Here is a 15,754-nt window from a genome sequence, read left to right on the forward strand (position 1 = left end):
ACAGAATCTTGTTGGTGGTGAGTGGCTAGAGTAGTATAAGCGTGCCGCTTGGAATTGGAATGCTTTGGTCGCTGTTAGCTAATAGTCTGATGTAGAGCAAATCTCGATCCCACAACATGGAACGTCTGAGGTTCATATATCCCACCGCCACGAACGTTCTGTAGCCATGACGATATGCTACCCTGTCGTCCCCTGCAGTCAACATTCGCGAACCAGAAGTCAGCCTTGCAGAGTCGGATTCGCATGACACGGCCAATGACAGCTCTGACTGCGTCTGGAGGCGTTGAAGCTAGGCTCTATTCGGAGCGAACCACGAGATACGGCCGGCAGACTGTTGGTGTTACGGGCGAGGGAATCCTTGATGCCTGGAGATACGCGGGGTCAGTACTGCGGCTCTGGTGATCGCGAGGATGGCTTCTGAAGGTGCAGTTGTTGATCATGCTATTTTGATTGGCACAGCTGTACACGTGATGTGCATATTCATGTGGATTCGAACGAAGAGGACACTGTAACTTATGCAGCGCATCTACCTTTCATGGACTTCGAAATTGCTATATCAACGCCCTTAAGATGCCTGATTCGCGGCGGTACGTGACAGATCTATCCTTCAGCCAAAAAAATCCGCTGCTGTACCTTACTTCTTCCCAAAGCCCCAGCGCCGCCTGTTTGCCGAGTTGGCAGCGACCACAGTCTCCTCGTCCGATGAAGCAGTCGTCGCTGTCTGATTGTGCGCTTCGTGATTACTGACCGCAGTCCGACTGATTCGCTCCGCCTTTCTTCGCCCTGTACAGCAGCACACTCCGCAGCACGTCCCGAGCTGAATGATGAGCCCGATCAAGTTGAACCCCGTCGCAATCCACATGAATGCAAACATCTCAGACCCAATATGAGCTTCGATATTGAGGTCCGCGGCTCCAGCAAAGGTGTTACGGAAGATAATGAACATGACCGTCGCAACGACAGTCGCGACCGTTGTGAACAGCGCAGCCAGAAATGCGAGTAACGTGATCGGCAATTGTCGAAGGAAGATCCGCTTAGCCTTGTGCTGCCATCTTGGCTTCTTCGAGAAACCCATCGGGCAAATGAAGATGCAGAGAAACGTCAGACACGCGCCGACCAGGAAGCAAGCCCACATCCAATTGCTGGCTATCTGGACAATGTCCAAGATATTGGTCACATCTGTAGGGAGCGAGATCGAGGCGCCAGCCAGGAGTTGGTTGAGGATTATTTCGACAGGATTGAACCAGTACAACGTCTGCGTATTGGAGCAATCGGTAATGCCCTCCCCGTTATACCCCTCGCAGAAGTTCCACAGACCGACTTGATAGAAGTCGTGCAATCCAATACTTCGCGCGATCGAGTTGATAAATATTGCGTTCGGTACCGTATTTGGGATGACATTGGCCAGGTCAATTTTGAGGAAGTAGGTACTTCTGATGACCGGCATATTGTTGATGTTACCGATCTCGACGAGGATGAGAAACACCAGCGAGATGATGTACATCACTGCCACCAACAAGCGCAGTCCAGTTGGTTTCGGTTTGACATAATTGGCGAGAGGGTCACCAGCCTTTTCCTTGTCGGCTGGCGCCTTTGAGCGCCTGCTGAAGATACCCATTGCGGCAGACTGGCGGTACTGCGTCGCTCTGCGGTGCACGAGTAGTTCAAGGGCGTAGCATCGTCTGGGGTTTGACAAGGGCGAGATCAATCACTTGAAGAGAAGGTGTGTTCGAAGCAAAATTCTACATACGCAAGCAACGACTCACCTGTCTGCGTCATGCTATCGATTTGACTTCTGAGCACTAGTGGCTAGGATGCACATCTGGGGCATGCCGCAGTTGACTTCCGCGATTCTGGTACAGAGAATTGAGCCTTGGGTTTGTTGGGCTGCCAATCGGACACACCGGCACGATGAGAGAGGAGTATGGAGGAAGGTAAACTCGTGGTTGAACGCGCGACGAGACGGCCAAAATTCCGACAGTTCCATATTGACGTCAGCCGAGCCAATGCAGAGCCGCCGGAAGTGGCTTGCCGAGCACTTTATGGAGACCTCCGGCCTTGAGCCTCCTTGTCTAAGACTTGTTGCCATACACACGACGAGGATATGCCAGGAAGGACACTGGCAATTGGTCTCAAATTCATTGTCGCAGACTGAGGCGGAGTCATGCCGCCACGCACCTTCGATGATGAACTGCTCATAGGCCATCGATATCTGCCGCGTGGTAGAAGATCAATGGCCCGTGTTAACGGTCTCAGGAAAATTGGCTTTGTGGCTGTATTGACAGGTGAAGTCATCGTACAAAATTTCTTTGATCGGCCGTACGCGGATCGTGTCGTGCGTATACAGACTATTGTTCGACAGGCCTGAACACTCCTTTCTTCGTACTATCCTGCCTCGACAGCATCATATCGCCGGTCATGCTAATCCAGGCGGCAGCAATCTGTTTGCTGTATTCTTCGAGAGCAGTAGCACAAAGCGGAAGCAGTAGTGAAACTGATCTAGGAACGGGAATTGCAACGACGTTGACAGGATCGAACACCGCATCAGTAACTTTGAATGGTGGGAACTATGTCGCGGTTACTTCACGCATAACATACGCAAGCAATGGAGAGACTATTACATTCACAAGTACAGGCACTTCATATTCTCGACCCACAGATCTATCGAGTGTTTTGGCGAATGCAACGGGAACGTCCACTGGCAGAAATTCAACGTCAGCAACACAAACCCTCTTGGTTGGTGGGACTGCAGCTTCCTCCGGCAACTCGTCCTCGTCTATCGCGACAGCGACAACGTCTTCAGCACGACCAACAAACACTGTACCTTGCAATGGCTACCCAGAGTTCTGTACGCGGTCGTATAGCAACATCACCCATGTCTGCGCACACAACAGCCCCTTCAACCGTCCAGGCAACATCGCCAGCAACCAGGAATTACCGGTTTTGTCACAGCTGAATGACGGCGTTCGCATGCTTCAGTTCCAAGTCCACGACCAGAATGGCACCCTATGGCTATGCCACACAAGCTGTGAACTCCTCAACGCTGGACCGCTGGAGACCTACCTGCAGACTGTCGCAGAATGGATGCAGCGGAACCCCTACGACGTTGTCACCATCCTAATGGGCAACTACGACGTTCTGCCTCCTGATCGCTTCGTCGAGCCGGTACGAAATTCTGGTTTGCTACAATATGTATATACGCCTCCCAAAGTGCCGATGTCCATCGCGGATTGGCCTACGATAGGATCCATGCTTTTGCAATCTCAGAGACTTGTCATGATGCTCGACTACGAGGCCGATCAGAACGAGATTCCTTGGCTGCTGGACGAGTTTAGCTATGTGTGGGAGACACCCTTCTCGCCGACCGAGCCCTCGTTCCCCTGCACAGTTGAGCGCCCACCAGACCAGCCGGAAGATATGAGCCGCGAGCGTCTATACATGGCCAATCATAACTTGAATCTGGAGGTTGCTATTGCTGGGGCGAGCTTGCTTATCCCGGCGAGTAATGCGCTCAATGTCACCAACGGCCTAGAAGGCGAGGGAAGTGCCGGTTGGGCAGTGGCGAATTGCACGTCGGACTGGAATCGTCCGCCCAATTACCTACTTGTCGACTACTACAACATCGGCAGCTTCAACGGCTCGATCTTCCAGGTGGCAGCAAACGCGAACGGGGTTAGCTACGACAGGGACTCGTGCTGTGATACAACTCAGCGTGACTTCAGCAGTGGCGCGGTAACGGTGATGAGGCCTGCCTCATCGCTGCTCCTGGCCTTGGTTGCAGGGACATTCTTGATCTTTGTATGGTAATGGTCGATAGTTGGACTATTATCCGGGCTTAGCGAGGAGTTTGGACATCTGTGAATAGAATTAAGCATTATGGTCTGCTTCGTCATGCCTGGTCCTAACCTTCCTCGTTTGCTGCATGGGCTTTCCAAGTGCATCTCTGAGAATCATATACTGTCCGGGCAAGAGGCTACGGCTTTGGAGCAAGCCAAAGCCGCCGGGGTCCGCCTTTTCGCCCCTGAGAAAGGTGGAACATACGACGTCTTTCTGACCCGTCCTCTTTCAGCCGTCATACAGAAATACTGTGCAGAAGATGTGGTGCACATGCCGTCATTGCTGCTTCAATATGAAAGTCAAACTAGACATCATTTAGCTGGTGAGGTTGCGAAGGAGGCGCTGGCGCGCGTGGCGTTGTCACAGAGCCCGTCCTATATACCCCATGGGCGGCACAAAGCCTGGGACCATGGCTCAACCGGACAAGGTACGCAAGATCATCTTCGTGAGAGTGTAACGTTCTAACGTCTGATAGCATTGGGCCTTCGCCAGCTTTGACATTTCCGATGAGCGTGGTAGTGTCTCCTGCACTCAGAGACTATTGCTTGGTTACTAAGACGTCGTGAGGGCTGGAATACCCTCATTCGGCCGCTGTTACGTCCAATGAGGCCATTCGAATTGCTGCGCTTCCGTCTCCTGCCATCGGATCGGAAAGAGCTGTCAGGCGGTATTGCTTGATGCAGGTGACCCTTGCCAAAGCCCGACTCGTAGGCAGATTTTGATGGTAACTACCTGTGTCAATCCAATGATGGTCAATGCGCAAACCTGAGTAGTATCGACACTCTCTGAAAGGTACCTCAATCTGTGCGATGCCAGCACAGTCTATAGCACTTATGTCTTGCATCTTGAATGAAAGCCACAGTCACTTTCGCCCACAGAATATCTATGTGGCGTGGTCTCAGTGGTCGTGGAAGTGTGGTTAAGTGCATGAGATAGCGCGCTAGGAATAGACATGGAATTTGAGTGGCGGGGCGGGGCGACAAGGCAAATGACCGCTGCCAACCTCTCATGTATTCCAAGTCTTGAACAATTCATTAACACTGCTGCACGAATTTCTCCGTCCTTGAACCTTGTAAACCTACTGATCAACACTGAACGTTCACAGCGGAGTCCCTGCGACATCATAAGCTGTGACACATCATCGCGATGGCACAGTAGCGCCGGCGGCAGACCGCAGCAGATTCCCGGGTCTCGTCCCACTCAATCGTACCCGCAGTCTAAGCGCCCACTGGCCTCGACTGGTCTTCGCATGATGTACAGCGTTCAACATGCCTTCGAAGCTTCGTGACAGGAGCCCTGAGCGGCACCGAGAGCGCAAGGAGTCTTCAACAGAGGACAAGGAGCGGAAACGGCGACACAAGTCACACTCCTCACGCAAGCCATCCTCGAAAGAGAAGTCAACATCACGAACGTCGCTCAACTCGGACAGCTCCCCTAGACGTGCGTCAATGCCCGGCATCATCTCGGAGGAGGACGAAAATCTGCTAGAAAAGAGCGAGTCCAAGTCTAGCCTCCCGTATCCTACCTTCTCGAAGCAGCACAGCAAAGAAGCCGTTGGGCCACGGGCGGCGCAGCTGAACATATTCACTCCACCTGCTACCGATGTCAATGCCTCAAAGGAGAAATTGAGCACTGCGAGAACGGCCGATGCACAAGGAGCGCCACCTAGTCCGCCGCTCACGGAGCAGAATCTCGGTCGAAGGACGCCCAAATCAAGACCTGTCACCGTCGAGACAATCACGGAGGAAGACCGGCTGTCGTCCAGCGATAGAGATAGCAAGATTCGGATACGACTACAGCCAAAAGCTGCTCGCACAAATGGACATACGCGCAGTTCGTCCGACTTGGGCTCGAAAGGCTCGCCCGTCAAGACCAGGGAAACCACCGCATCTCCACTGAAGCCACGAGATGCCAACGTTGGACCGCAACGATCTGTCAGCCAGCCGATGAGAAAGCAGACTCCAGATGTGGAACGGGAACGAGAACGAGAACGAGAGGACTTCGGCAACAGCAGCTCGGATGGCACATCCATTGCCCCCGTTCAACCAAACGTCCAGCGGCCTGGCTCGAGGATACCTGGTGCGCGTCCTACTCCGAAGCCAACAACGGTACTCAACAGCGAGCGTCCGTCGCAGAGCAACACACCTGCCAGCATTTATCCTTCGCCAGCTTCCATTGCGCCTCCGCCACCACCTCCACCTCCAGTGTTTTCAATACCAAGAGTCGACTATCTACTCCAGAATGGTGGACTGCACTATGCTGTGCCTCGCAATCTTTTGTTAGCTGGAAAGCCTATGGCTGTACAGCAGGCAATGACGCCAAGTCAGCAGCCAGTCGTTGTCGCAAATCTGTTCGAACCCTACCATCAGCTACTCGATGATTTCCAAAGAGTGGTGGCCAAGAACGGCTCCATCGCTGTGGCAACAGGCTACCGGTCTGTCGCACGCCGACTGCTCGACCGCTTAGAATCCGTATTCGCACGCGATATTTCAAACGAGTTCTGCCAATGCTGCATGTGCGATGCGGACAACTCGAAAGGCGAAGACGTCCGCGGTGTCAGTTGGGGGGAGATCCTTGAACTGGTGGCAGGTCGACAAGAGTTGCCCAGCTGGCCCCCATTCGCTCTTGAGGCTTCTTCGGTTGGGCTAGGCATTTCGGGAGAGATTCATACCCCGATGCAGAAGCTCGACATCGATGTGCCAGAAGAGTACCGTGAGCACTACATTCGGCAATCACGAAAGACAAAGCTGTCGGTCGATAAGTGGTTGAACAGGCAAGGCGACAGCACGACAAGCCCGCCCGAAGATGTTGACGACGAGACCCTGACATTTGCAATGCTAACACATCTGGCAGCGGACCAAAGACAACTTTTCAAGAAGATACTACACATCGTCGACCGCCCACTTGATCCTCCTCGAAGAGCACCTTCGCCCGAGAAGGGTGTACCACCGCCATTGACTCCATCGATAGCTCCACGTGAGACACCACAAGATGTTGTGCTGGCTGGTGTCGCCATAAAACGGCTATATAGATTGAGCCAGCCTCCACGGGATCCTGAGACCGCCATCTTCATGGTCAACAATGCGAATCTCCACAATACCCTTGCCACACTCGCGGCAGTATCTAACGACGAATGGGAGATCCTTACCTCAGGTCGATTTGATGGCTTCCTCCGCTCAGGTGCAGAAGACACGATCGAAGAGACAAAGTGGCCACCGCCTGCTCGCGGTCAAAATGGACGTGCGAGTGCGAATGGTCATGTCCGTGGCAGCTCGAACGGTGCGCAACCATACCGGAACGACACGCCCGCAAATACAGCTGCTCATGGCGCCCCGATCGCGCTAGATGAGGAGACGGAAATCACAACACTTGCCGAGATCGAGCGAGACATCTACATGGGCATGGAAGTCCTCGAAGACGCTTTCGAGCAGCTACATCTCAAGGCAGAAGCCATCCGCCTCACTTTGCGCGAGCGAGCCGCAGGCTTAGCTACAGCTCAACAGCGACGGCGTGGCCTAGACGGCGGCGGCGGAATCGAGGTACGTATGGACACACCTCACAGTGGCATTGCTGCTGGGCTCAGCGGTCTGGAGGGGCTCAGACAGTGGGAGACGGAGAACGATGATGGACTAGGCGATTGGGACGGGATCAGCGAGCTGGCGCCAGATGATAGCGCGAGTAATATCTCCAGCAGTCGAAGGAGGCGGCCGAAGAGACGCAACGAGAGAGCCAGAGGGACGCCGATGATCGAAGAGGAAGATCTTGATGGCGAGAGCGAGGGCACTGGTAGTCCTACCAAGGGAGCTTGAGATGCATGAAATGAGATTTCCTACGAGACACGAGTAAGGGACGAAAGGTTTTTGATTTTAGCACGCAAGTGATCACCAGCATAGCATATCAGCGGACTTTGCATAGCGATCTAAGCAATGGAGGCCTTTCCGACGGAAAATGGCAGGTTGCACAATTCTTGCGTGACACTTTCTCTGATTGTCCACTTCTAGAGCACGATGTTGCAGTCACCGCACCTCAGGATCATAAGCGGAAGGAGCGACCCAAATGTTGAGTCTTGTCATGACCGATGCCTTTCGTGCTGCACCTGCATGCTTACACAATACACCACCTACCCGGTCGCACCGTTTTCTCGCTCCATTCCCTCGGATATCGCTTCGTTCTTCAACATTCAGTTCTGGAACAGTCACAGCCATTCGACGCTGGAGTCAGTATCTCACGACCTCTTCACCACGGTCCCGGCCACGTATGGCAGCGCCGCCCAACTAAAGTGGTTCTTCAACTCAACCTTGACCCACCCTCCATCCGAAACCGCAGCGTCCATGATGCCTTTCCGGATGTCCCTTGTCATGTGACAATTGCCCACAAAGAACGTCCAGCCCAACGACTCATACACAGTCTGCATCAACCGCCCGACATAGCTTCCAGTCGGCGTCCTCCACGGATTCACTGTGTGCTCCACAACAATCAACTTCCCGCCTGGCTTCAGCAGCGAGTAGATCGCGCTCGTCGTTTCATGCAGGTCCTTTACGCTGCACAGCACTCGCACGCATACGACTGTGTCGAAGATGCCGCTATTGGGGGACTTGTTGGTGAGGAGACCTGCTTTCGCTAGACCAGGGATGAGTGTTTCCTTCTCAGCACCAGCAGTCACGATACGGTACTTGTCACGAAGGCCGTGGCGGACGGCATTGGCTCGGAGGTCGTCGTGCAGGGGCAGGCACGGCTCCGCGCCGTAGATTGTCGTAGCCTTAGTGGCCGTTGCGAAGTATTGGACTTGCGCTCCGGAGCCGGGGCCGAGCTCGAGAACGACGCCGCTCGCTTCTGGGAGCAGGGCTGGTGGAAGAGTCATGGACCCAGCTAGGGGTGTTCCTGGTGGTGGCGGCGCTAGAAGATGCATCAATTGTTGCTCATGCAGGGTTCCATCGGTGTGAGCATACCATTGATAATACGCCAGAATCGCGAGAAGGCCTCATCTTTGATCTCAGACAGGGGTCTATTCCGCTTGATTACCGTCTCAGCAAGGACAAGAACAAATGCTTCAGATCGGTCAGCGATGGTCACTTGTGCATTTGCTTGGCGGGACTCACACTTCACAGCCAGGTAGAGAAGAAGGCCTGGCAAGACCATGCTCGCCCTCCATTCCGCAAAGGTAGGTGATGCGGACATGATGATTAATGATGGGTGGCGGGTGGTTGCTTACACCGGGACTGAAGCGTCGTATAGCAGTGACAGGAAGGTGAGGTGCTATCAGCGATCCGTGAGCGACTCACACCCAGCAGCGAGACCACTCTTATTTCCGCAGGGAGGGTCACCACTCAGGCTTATTGAAAGGACACAGGACCCAGCTGAGTTTTTCTGCTAAGATAAGTCGGGCCAAAGTGCTGTATGTAGAAGAAGGAAAGGAAGAGAAGACCTTGAATCAGAGGAGGCCAAGAAGCATACAGCCGGCACAGAAGGGAATGTGTGCTTCTTATACTCCCACTCCAGATGCTAGCCCTATCAAGTACTCACCAGGCTATCATCCAGCATGCCAAGATTCTGGTCGGTGGTCAGAAGGAGTAAGGATGCAATGAGACTGAAGGATGACAAGGGCGTACCCCGATTGGGAAGGGGTGCGCGACGCATCAATTCTCCAACCTGAACCTCGGGCATCTCGCAACGTTCCGCCAAGCTATCGGCAACGACGGCGCTGTGCGTCTTCACTACCTCATGCTCTCGCCAACAGAGCCTGGTGAGTCCGAACGCAGTTCCTGTATATAGTCCGCAAATTGGCGCGACAAGGTCTGGTTACCATCGTACCTACCTATTGAGCCTGCCACCAAGTAAACGATCTTCTCGGCCGGGCGCCCCGACCAGTCGAGTATGCCTGGAAAGATCACGGTGTATCTGGACCTCGTGTCACCTTTTGCGTACATTGGCTACCGTAAGTCAGACCTCCTGATAATACAACAGGAGAAGCGCACACCTGGGGGGAGCCTTACTGGGTAGCGAAGACGTGATAGTGGGCTTCATGCATCTGTCCATATCAGGCAGTATGTCCTCCTTCGACTCACCGGGGCCCTCCCTGTGCTGCCGTCTTACCCTATGGCAGGGTCCACAGTCCCGGCTCGACAGGGCTCTTCATACGTCTGCTGGTTATATCTACACTTTGCAGGTCTATGTTCATCCGCTGACCATCTTCTGATTGACGACCCTGTACAGACATCCTCCGCCATTCGCCAGCCTTCAAAGATGTAACCATCACAGCGGTGCCGATCTTCTTGGGCAGGCTGATGAAATCGACGGGCAACATCTCGCCCATCTTCGTCAAGGCAAGTCTTACGACAAGCCGCCGCAGCGGTCTTTCGTATACACCTTTCCCATCAGACAACACCAATCAAACAGCCTCTCTTCCACGGAGCCACTCTCATCGTCCCCACTGACATTCATTCGCACAGAACAAAGACAAATACCTACTCACCAAAGACCGTCTCCGCTGGTCCCGCATCTTCTCGGTGCCCATGTGCATCCCGATGCCCACCGGCTTCCCCGTCAACCTCGTCAAGCCCAACCGCGCCCTCGCGTACATCGCTTCTCGCCACCCAACTCACCTTCCCACGGCCTTTGAGGCGCTGTATCACCAGTTCTGGGGCTTGGAGATCTCGAATGTCAATATTGGGCAGCCGGATGGCGAAGCCGGGTTCTTAACCGTTCTGAGGGAGGTGTTGCCCAGGGAGGTGTACGAGGATGTGGAGAGGGAGTGGAGTGGAGAGGAGGCGAAGACACTGTTGGTGCAGAATACGGAGAGGGCAGAGAGGGAGGGGGTGTTTGGGTGTCCATGGTTCGATTGTGAGAATGAGAAGGGAGAACGGGAAGGGTTCTGGGGCGTCGATCATATGGGTCAGGTGGTTCGCTTTATGGGGCTAGAGGACCGGGATGAGAATCAGCAGGTTTTGAAGGCGTTGCTTTGATGGAGCGTCCACGCCTTAGTGTCACCTGATATCTCGCTCAACATTCCTTTGCCTCTCCATCAACGCCACGACACACTCTTACAGCACTGTTCAGATAAACAGAGAACTTGCCCTGTTTCCCAAAAATCAAAAACTAACACCAGGTTTCGCGATAACTTTGATCGGAAAGGGTACATTAGAAACCGTCCTAACAGTACTCACACACCCCGAGGGAAGGGTGGCAGGGAAGAAGTGCCCCATACTGCCGCCGAGAGTTTTTTCCTCAAGAACAACATATCGCTTTTTGTGCGATTGCTGGAGGAAAGTTCAGTCACCAAAATATATAACCAATGTAAAGAAAGGTCGCCCCGTCGCCCTAACAACGACGTCGGTGGGATGTTTCAGTATGTTCCAATTGCGAATGTTGTAGCTTGGGGGCCTCTTATGGCCATATCTGTGCCGACGTTGCTTGATGGAAGCTCATCGACAGCTCAAGGAGTGCCTGAAGTTTGGGAGCATATTTGCCGTGTCGTGCATCACATTCGACTCCTTCGATGATACTGACACCACCAGGTCACAAGTTGGCAGTCATTGTTCCCGCCTCAGCCCAGCTTCGTCTCCTTATCCGCAATGGGAACGTCTGAGCCAGTAGTACTCTTGTACTGCTTGCGAATGAAGTCGCTGATCTGCTCGTCCTTCGCCTACATCTTGTTAGCACGTCGATCAAACAGTACTTGACGGACATGGTATTCCATACCTGCTCAACAGCACTCTCGTTGTCCTGTGCTCCCTGCCCCAAGAACTTCTCCTGGACGAAGTCGACACCTGCAATCTCATCGTCAGTGCCAACATTCGTGAGACGAGGAGGCCACCACTGAACGAGCAGTACAGCAAACAATGTACCCCCATCAAGGGCGCTTGTATCTCAAATCACACTCACCTTTGTCGAGGTAGTCCTCGTTCTTCTCGCTCTCTCGGCCACCACCAGCCGCAGAGTTCAGCTTGTCGCCAATGCCACCAAGGAAGCCGCCCTCGGACTTCTGCTCGCCAGTCTGTTGCGGCTGCTGCTGGCCTTCTTGGTTGCCGGAGCCGCTACCGGTGAAGGAGCCCAGGGTTTCGTTGAGTTTGTCCATTTTCTGGGTGTAGGAATGTGAGAGTGGTTATTGGGTTTGAGGATCTACTTGCGAGAAGGACTGGGATTTGCTTTGGTTCGATCGAGCACAGAATATGTCAAAGGCTTGAGTATGTCAAGTACGAGACAAGTGAAGCGTGAGACGTGCAAGTTCAAGTTATTTTATGGTAGGCGACAGACAGAAGGTGGGGTGGTCAGGTCAGGGCATTTATATACGGCAGGGACGAACGACTTGCACCGCCGTTGGACAAGCACGATCACGATGACAGTTTCACCTGCCGCCAAGCTACACGAAGCCTGGAACTGATGCTGCTCGCTTGCCTGCAAACGAGGATTTAGCAGCGATTTGAATCTTGAAAATCACAAGTAACGCGGTAACGTGCTGCGTGAAGATGGAGTTTGAGGTTGGTTATGACGCAATTGGTGGGACGGGTCTCACGCTGGTCGTGTGCCCAGATCTGAGTGAACAGGGGTCACAGCTGGCACTGGCAGCGGTGCCTGGCTAGCAGAAAGACACACGTGACAAAATGGTGCGAGCACTCTGTGGAAATACTTCATTGTTTGTACAAGTATCGAACGCTATGACTTCGCCGTGTAAACACCTGGCATCGACATCCACTTCGTGTACGGCTTATCCACCACCATATTCTTGACAGTAGGTAATGGCTGTCCTGCACCGAAGTCGCAGCACATCTTCATCAAAGACCGCCACTTCAACCCTGGCGCGATCTTGCCGCTGATAGTGTTGGGTGTAAGACTATCACTGTTGATAGGCACCAATGCAGCCCGCCCCAAAACAGCCTCGACGGCCTGCTGGGCGAAACTGATCGCTTCTTTGGCATCGCTAGGCACACCCGTCTCATCTAGAGCTCGAATGTGAACATTTGGCAGTTGCTGTTGCAGATATCGGATGATGTTAGGATTCCGAGCTCCACCTCCACACATAAAGACCTCGTCAATCTTTTTCCAGTCCCGGAAGAAGGTCTTGTACTGCCAAATGATGTTCTCGGCCGTGATGCGTGTTATGGTAGCGATGGTGTCGTACTTCGAGAGTCCCTTGTTCAAACACTGCGTGACCAGCTGCTGGCCTTCATTGTCGCCGAACGTCTCACGACCAGTTGTCTTTGGTGGAGCATGGTTGACGTACCAGTTGCTGTTGAGGAAGCAATCCACAATTGACTGGTCGACAGTACCTTGAGCACCCCATTCACCGTCACGATCGTATTCTTGTTTGCCATTGGTGAAGTAACGCATGGCGTTGTCGATGAACATGTTACCTGGTCCACAATCCCAATCAATCATCGCGTCAACGCCTCCCTCTGAATCTGGAGGGATGATGCAGAGGTTGGCGATGCCTCCGATGTTCTGACAGATCCGCCACTTTGTAGGGTGATGCAGGAGCAAGCCGTCGATCAAGGCGACTAGGGGTGCTCCTTGACGACCGACGGCTTGTTCGGCCATCCGGAAGTCGGTCACAGATGTGATACCGGTGAGTGATGCCATGACTGTGCCCTCTCCCATACACAAGGCGGACCTTGTTTCGTCTTTTCGAGGCATGGAAAGTAGCCATATGGTTTGACCGTGAGAGCCAATGAGGTCGATGCTGCTCTTCGCTACACCGTGTTTGTCGCAGAAGGTGTCGACAGCTTCCGCGAACATCATGCCTAACTGGACATTGATTTGGGACATCTGGGAAGGTGTTGTCTTGGTCTCGCGAAGCATCTTCAATATGGGTGACTTGATCCACTCGGGCACGGGTATTTCGTCATACTGGCAAGATGTTAGTGAAGGTGCATGGAGTCCTCTGAATGACTGACGTATAGCAATTCCATGTGAAGTGGTGCGTCTGGAGCCTCCTGTCGGTATCTGACGAGTGCGCAATCGATGCCGTCTAAGCAAGTTCCACTGTTCATGCCGAGTACGGTGAGATCTAAGCCATTGTCTTTGGACTGAACTGGCTTTACAGCCTTCACGTTGTCGTCTAAGTGATAGCCGTTCGAGGTGTGATGACCGTTCATGACGCTCGTCTGTGTGATTGTCATGCTGAATGTATGTTTGTGTTTGTACTTCGAGCGAAATTGGCAGAAGACTGTCGTGAGTGAGTATGTGTTCAAATACCCCAGATCTGGACGTCGTAGACATCTATTATATGCTCGTAGTCCGGGGATGCCAAGAGCCTCGTCCATGATTACTATATCCGGTAATCGAGACGAAGCACCCTTTGCGGAACATTTCGGCCCGTTTAGCCGCTCTCGAGTAATTGGCTCAGAGCTCGGTGCCCAACATAAAGGTAGAAAGACGTAGCATTCCGCTTCTGATGCCAACGACAACCTACTACTCCTGCGACAAACAACAAACCGACGGTGACCTTCTCGCACAATGATTGCTGTCCCCGAGATCCGTCAGGTGAGAACATCTGATCATGGCACCATGGCAGCAGAGACAGCCCGAATCCGATGGCCACGCATCGTACAAGACATGATAGACGATGTTGAATCCACCATACGTGACCAAGATCACTCTTTGGTCGTCGCAGAGGACGGCACTAAAATCGCCAGACGGCTGACAGATCTGAAAAGGGACATCATTGACGACAAGCCTCTGACCACGTTGCCGAGTCAAGCCAGTCCAGACTTTCAGTGGGTGAATGACCGCATCGAGGAATCGAATAGCTGGAGCTGGTTAGACTCGCCCTGGCTGTTCACCGAATGCTACATGTACAGTCGAGTCCGGTCGATCTTCCTCGAATCCAGTAGTTGGAAGACCTACGATGTCTTTGAGCGGCAGAAAAAGTCCACGTTCATCAACTCCCAGGTGGCGGTCCAGGAGCTCGCTCTACGATACATTGACACTGTATCCGAGCTCGCAGACAGTCGAATGACTCCGGAACAGCAGTCCGCACTGTTCCTCGAGATGGCCCAGGTGGCTTTGTGGGGCAATGCGACGGACCTATCAATGCTCACTCATCTTTCGATCGAAGACCTTCAATCGTTGCAAGGCCGGGAAACCATCCAGAAACAGCAACGCAACATCGTCGACAATGACTTGCCCCAAGTCTGGGCATATCTGACATCTGCCGAGTTTACTTCAGGCGAGCGAATGATTGATATAGTCCTCGACAACTCCGGATTTGAGCTGTTCACAGATATGGTGTTTGCTGCATATCTGTTGGAGTTCAACATCGCGAAACGAATTCGCTTCCACGTAAAGGACTTCCCATGGTTCGTCAGCGACGCAATGACGTCTGATGTCCAGTGGTTGCTGGAAGCTCTGAAGTCCACGCAATATTTCGCCAACCGCGCATGCATGGACGCTTTGTCTTCTCGATTGGAAGGGCTCTTCGAGGACGGCAAGATCGAAATCGCATCGCATTGGTTCTGGACGGCTGGCAGTTCTTATCATGAGATGCATGAACGCGCGCCGGAATTGGTGGCCGATCTCAAGAGCCGAGACCTTGTAATTTTCAAGGGAGATCTCCACTACAGGAAGCTGACCAACGATGGACTATGGCCGCACTTGACGAGTTTCAAACGCGCTCTGGGTCCGTTGGTGCGGCAAGGTGGTCCGAGGATTCTCTCTCTGAGAACCAATAAGGCCGATGTTTGCGTGGGTCTCGAGTCAGAAGAGCAGCTCAAAGAGCTTGAGGCTGAGTGTCCGAACGGCGGCTGGGTGCGCAATGGCAAATACGCAGTCGCCTCGTTCACTAAGGGGGACTGAACACGTCGCCGTGCTGCCATTCGCGCTTCAAAGCATCGATGATCCAGTGAGTTGGCCAAGCATGTTCCATCTCGAACTTTTCCAGCAGGCGCAAGAGGGCTTCTTGTTGAGCGTGGTCAGTCATTAG

The 15,754-nt window shown here is 53.3% G+C and overlaps 8 protein-coding genes across 8 annotated transcripts; 4 read left to right on the forward strand and 4 right to left on the reverse strand.

The window, feature by feature from the left end:
- Positions 1–634: 634 nt before the first annotated feature.
- Positions 635–1,618, reverse strand: AB675_651 (uncharacterized protein; the record flags this gene model as incomplete). Its single annotated transcript, XM_018146818.1, has 1 exon — positions 635–1,618. The coding sequence occupies one exon, from the start codon at positions 1,616–1,618 to the stop codon at positions 635–637; it is 984 nt and encodes a 327-aa protein (XP_018005946.1).
- An 800-nt stretch (positions 1,619–2,418) lies between these two features.
- Positions 2,419–3,807, forward strand: AB675_652 (uncharacterized protein; the record flags this gene model as incomplete). Its single annotated transcript, XM_018146829.1, has 1 exon — positions 2,419–3,807. The coding sequence occupies one exon, from the start codon at positions 2,419–2,421 to the stop codon at positions 3,805–3,807; it is 1,389 nt and encodes a 462-aa protein (XP_018005682.1).
- Positions 3,808–5,105: 1,298 nt separating this feature from the next.
- On the forward strand, positions 5,106–7,646 carry AB675_653 (uncharacterized protein; the record flags this gene model as incomplete). Its single annotated transcript, XM_018146839.1, has 1 exon — positions 5,106–7,646. One exon carries the CDS (start codon positions 5,106–5,108, stop codon positions 7,644–7,646), a length of 2,541 nt encoding a protein of 846 aa, XP_018005549.1.
- Positions 7,647–8,062: 416 nt separating this feature from the next.
- On the reverse strand, positions 8,063–9,015 carry AB675_654 (uncharacterized protein; the record flags this gene model as incomplete). Its single annotated transcript, XM_018146849.1, has 3 exons — positions 8,063–8,733; positions 8,787–8,885; positions 8,937–9,015. The coding sequence occupies 3 exons, from the start codon at positions 9,013–9,015 to the stop codon at positions 8,063–8,065; spliced, it is 849 nt and encodes a 282-aa protein (XP_018005483.1).
- Positions 9,016–9,711: 696 nt separating this feature from the next.
- AB675_655 (uncharacterized protein) lies at positions 9,712–10,799 on the forward strand (the record flags this gene model as incomplete). Its single annotated transcript, XM_018146859.1, has 3 exons — positions 9,712–9,772; positions 10,051–10,154; positions 10,287–10,799. 3 exons carry the CDS (start codon positions 9,712–9,714, stop codon positions 10,797–10,799), a joined length of 678 nt encoding a protein of 225 aa, XP_018005574.1.
- Positions 10,800–11,380: 581 nt separating this feature from the next.
- On the reverse strand, positions 11,381–11,911 carry AB675_656 (uncharacterized protein; the record flags this gene model as incomplete). Its single annotated transcript, XM_018146869.1, has 3 exons — positions 11,381–11,479; positions 11,536–11,603; positions 11,719–11,911. 3 exons carry the CDS (start codon positions 11,909–11,911, stop codon positions 11,381–11,383), a joined length of 360 nt encoding a protein of 119 aa, XP_018005664.1.
- A 578-nt stretch (positions 11,912–12,489) lies between these two features.
- On the reverse strand, positions 12,490–13,952 carry AB675_657 (Anhydro-N-acetylmuramic acid kinase; the record flags this gene model as incomplete). Its single annotated transcript, XM_018146880.1, has 2 exons — positions 12,490–13,680; positions 13,728–13,952. The coding sequence occupies 2 exons, from the start codon at positions 13,950–13,952 to the stop codon at positions 12,490–12,492; spliced, it is 1,416 nt and encodes a 471-aa protein (XP_018005761.1).
- A 388-nt stretch (positions 13,953–14,340) lies between these two features.
- Positions 14,341–15,627, forward strand: AB675_658 (uncharacterized protein; the record flags this gene model as incomplete). Its single annotated transcript, XM_018146890.1, has 1 exon — positions 14,341–15,627. The coding sequence occupies one exon, from the start codon at positions 14,341–14,343 to the stop codon at positions 15,625–15,627; it is 1,287 nt and encodes a 428-aa protein (XP_018005938.1).
- Positions 15,628–15,754: the final 127 nt, after the last annotated feature.

This window comes from Cyphellophora attinorum (genome assembly GCF_001299255.1).
Source record: "Cyphellophora attinorum strain CBS 131958 chromosome Unknown Contig1, whole genome shotgun sequence".
Taxonomy (NCBI): Eukaryota; Fungi; Ascomycota; class Eurotiomycetes; order Chaetothyriales; family Cyphellophoraceae; genus Cyphellophora; species Cyphellophora attinorum.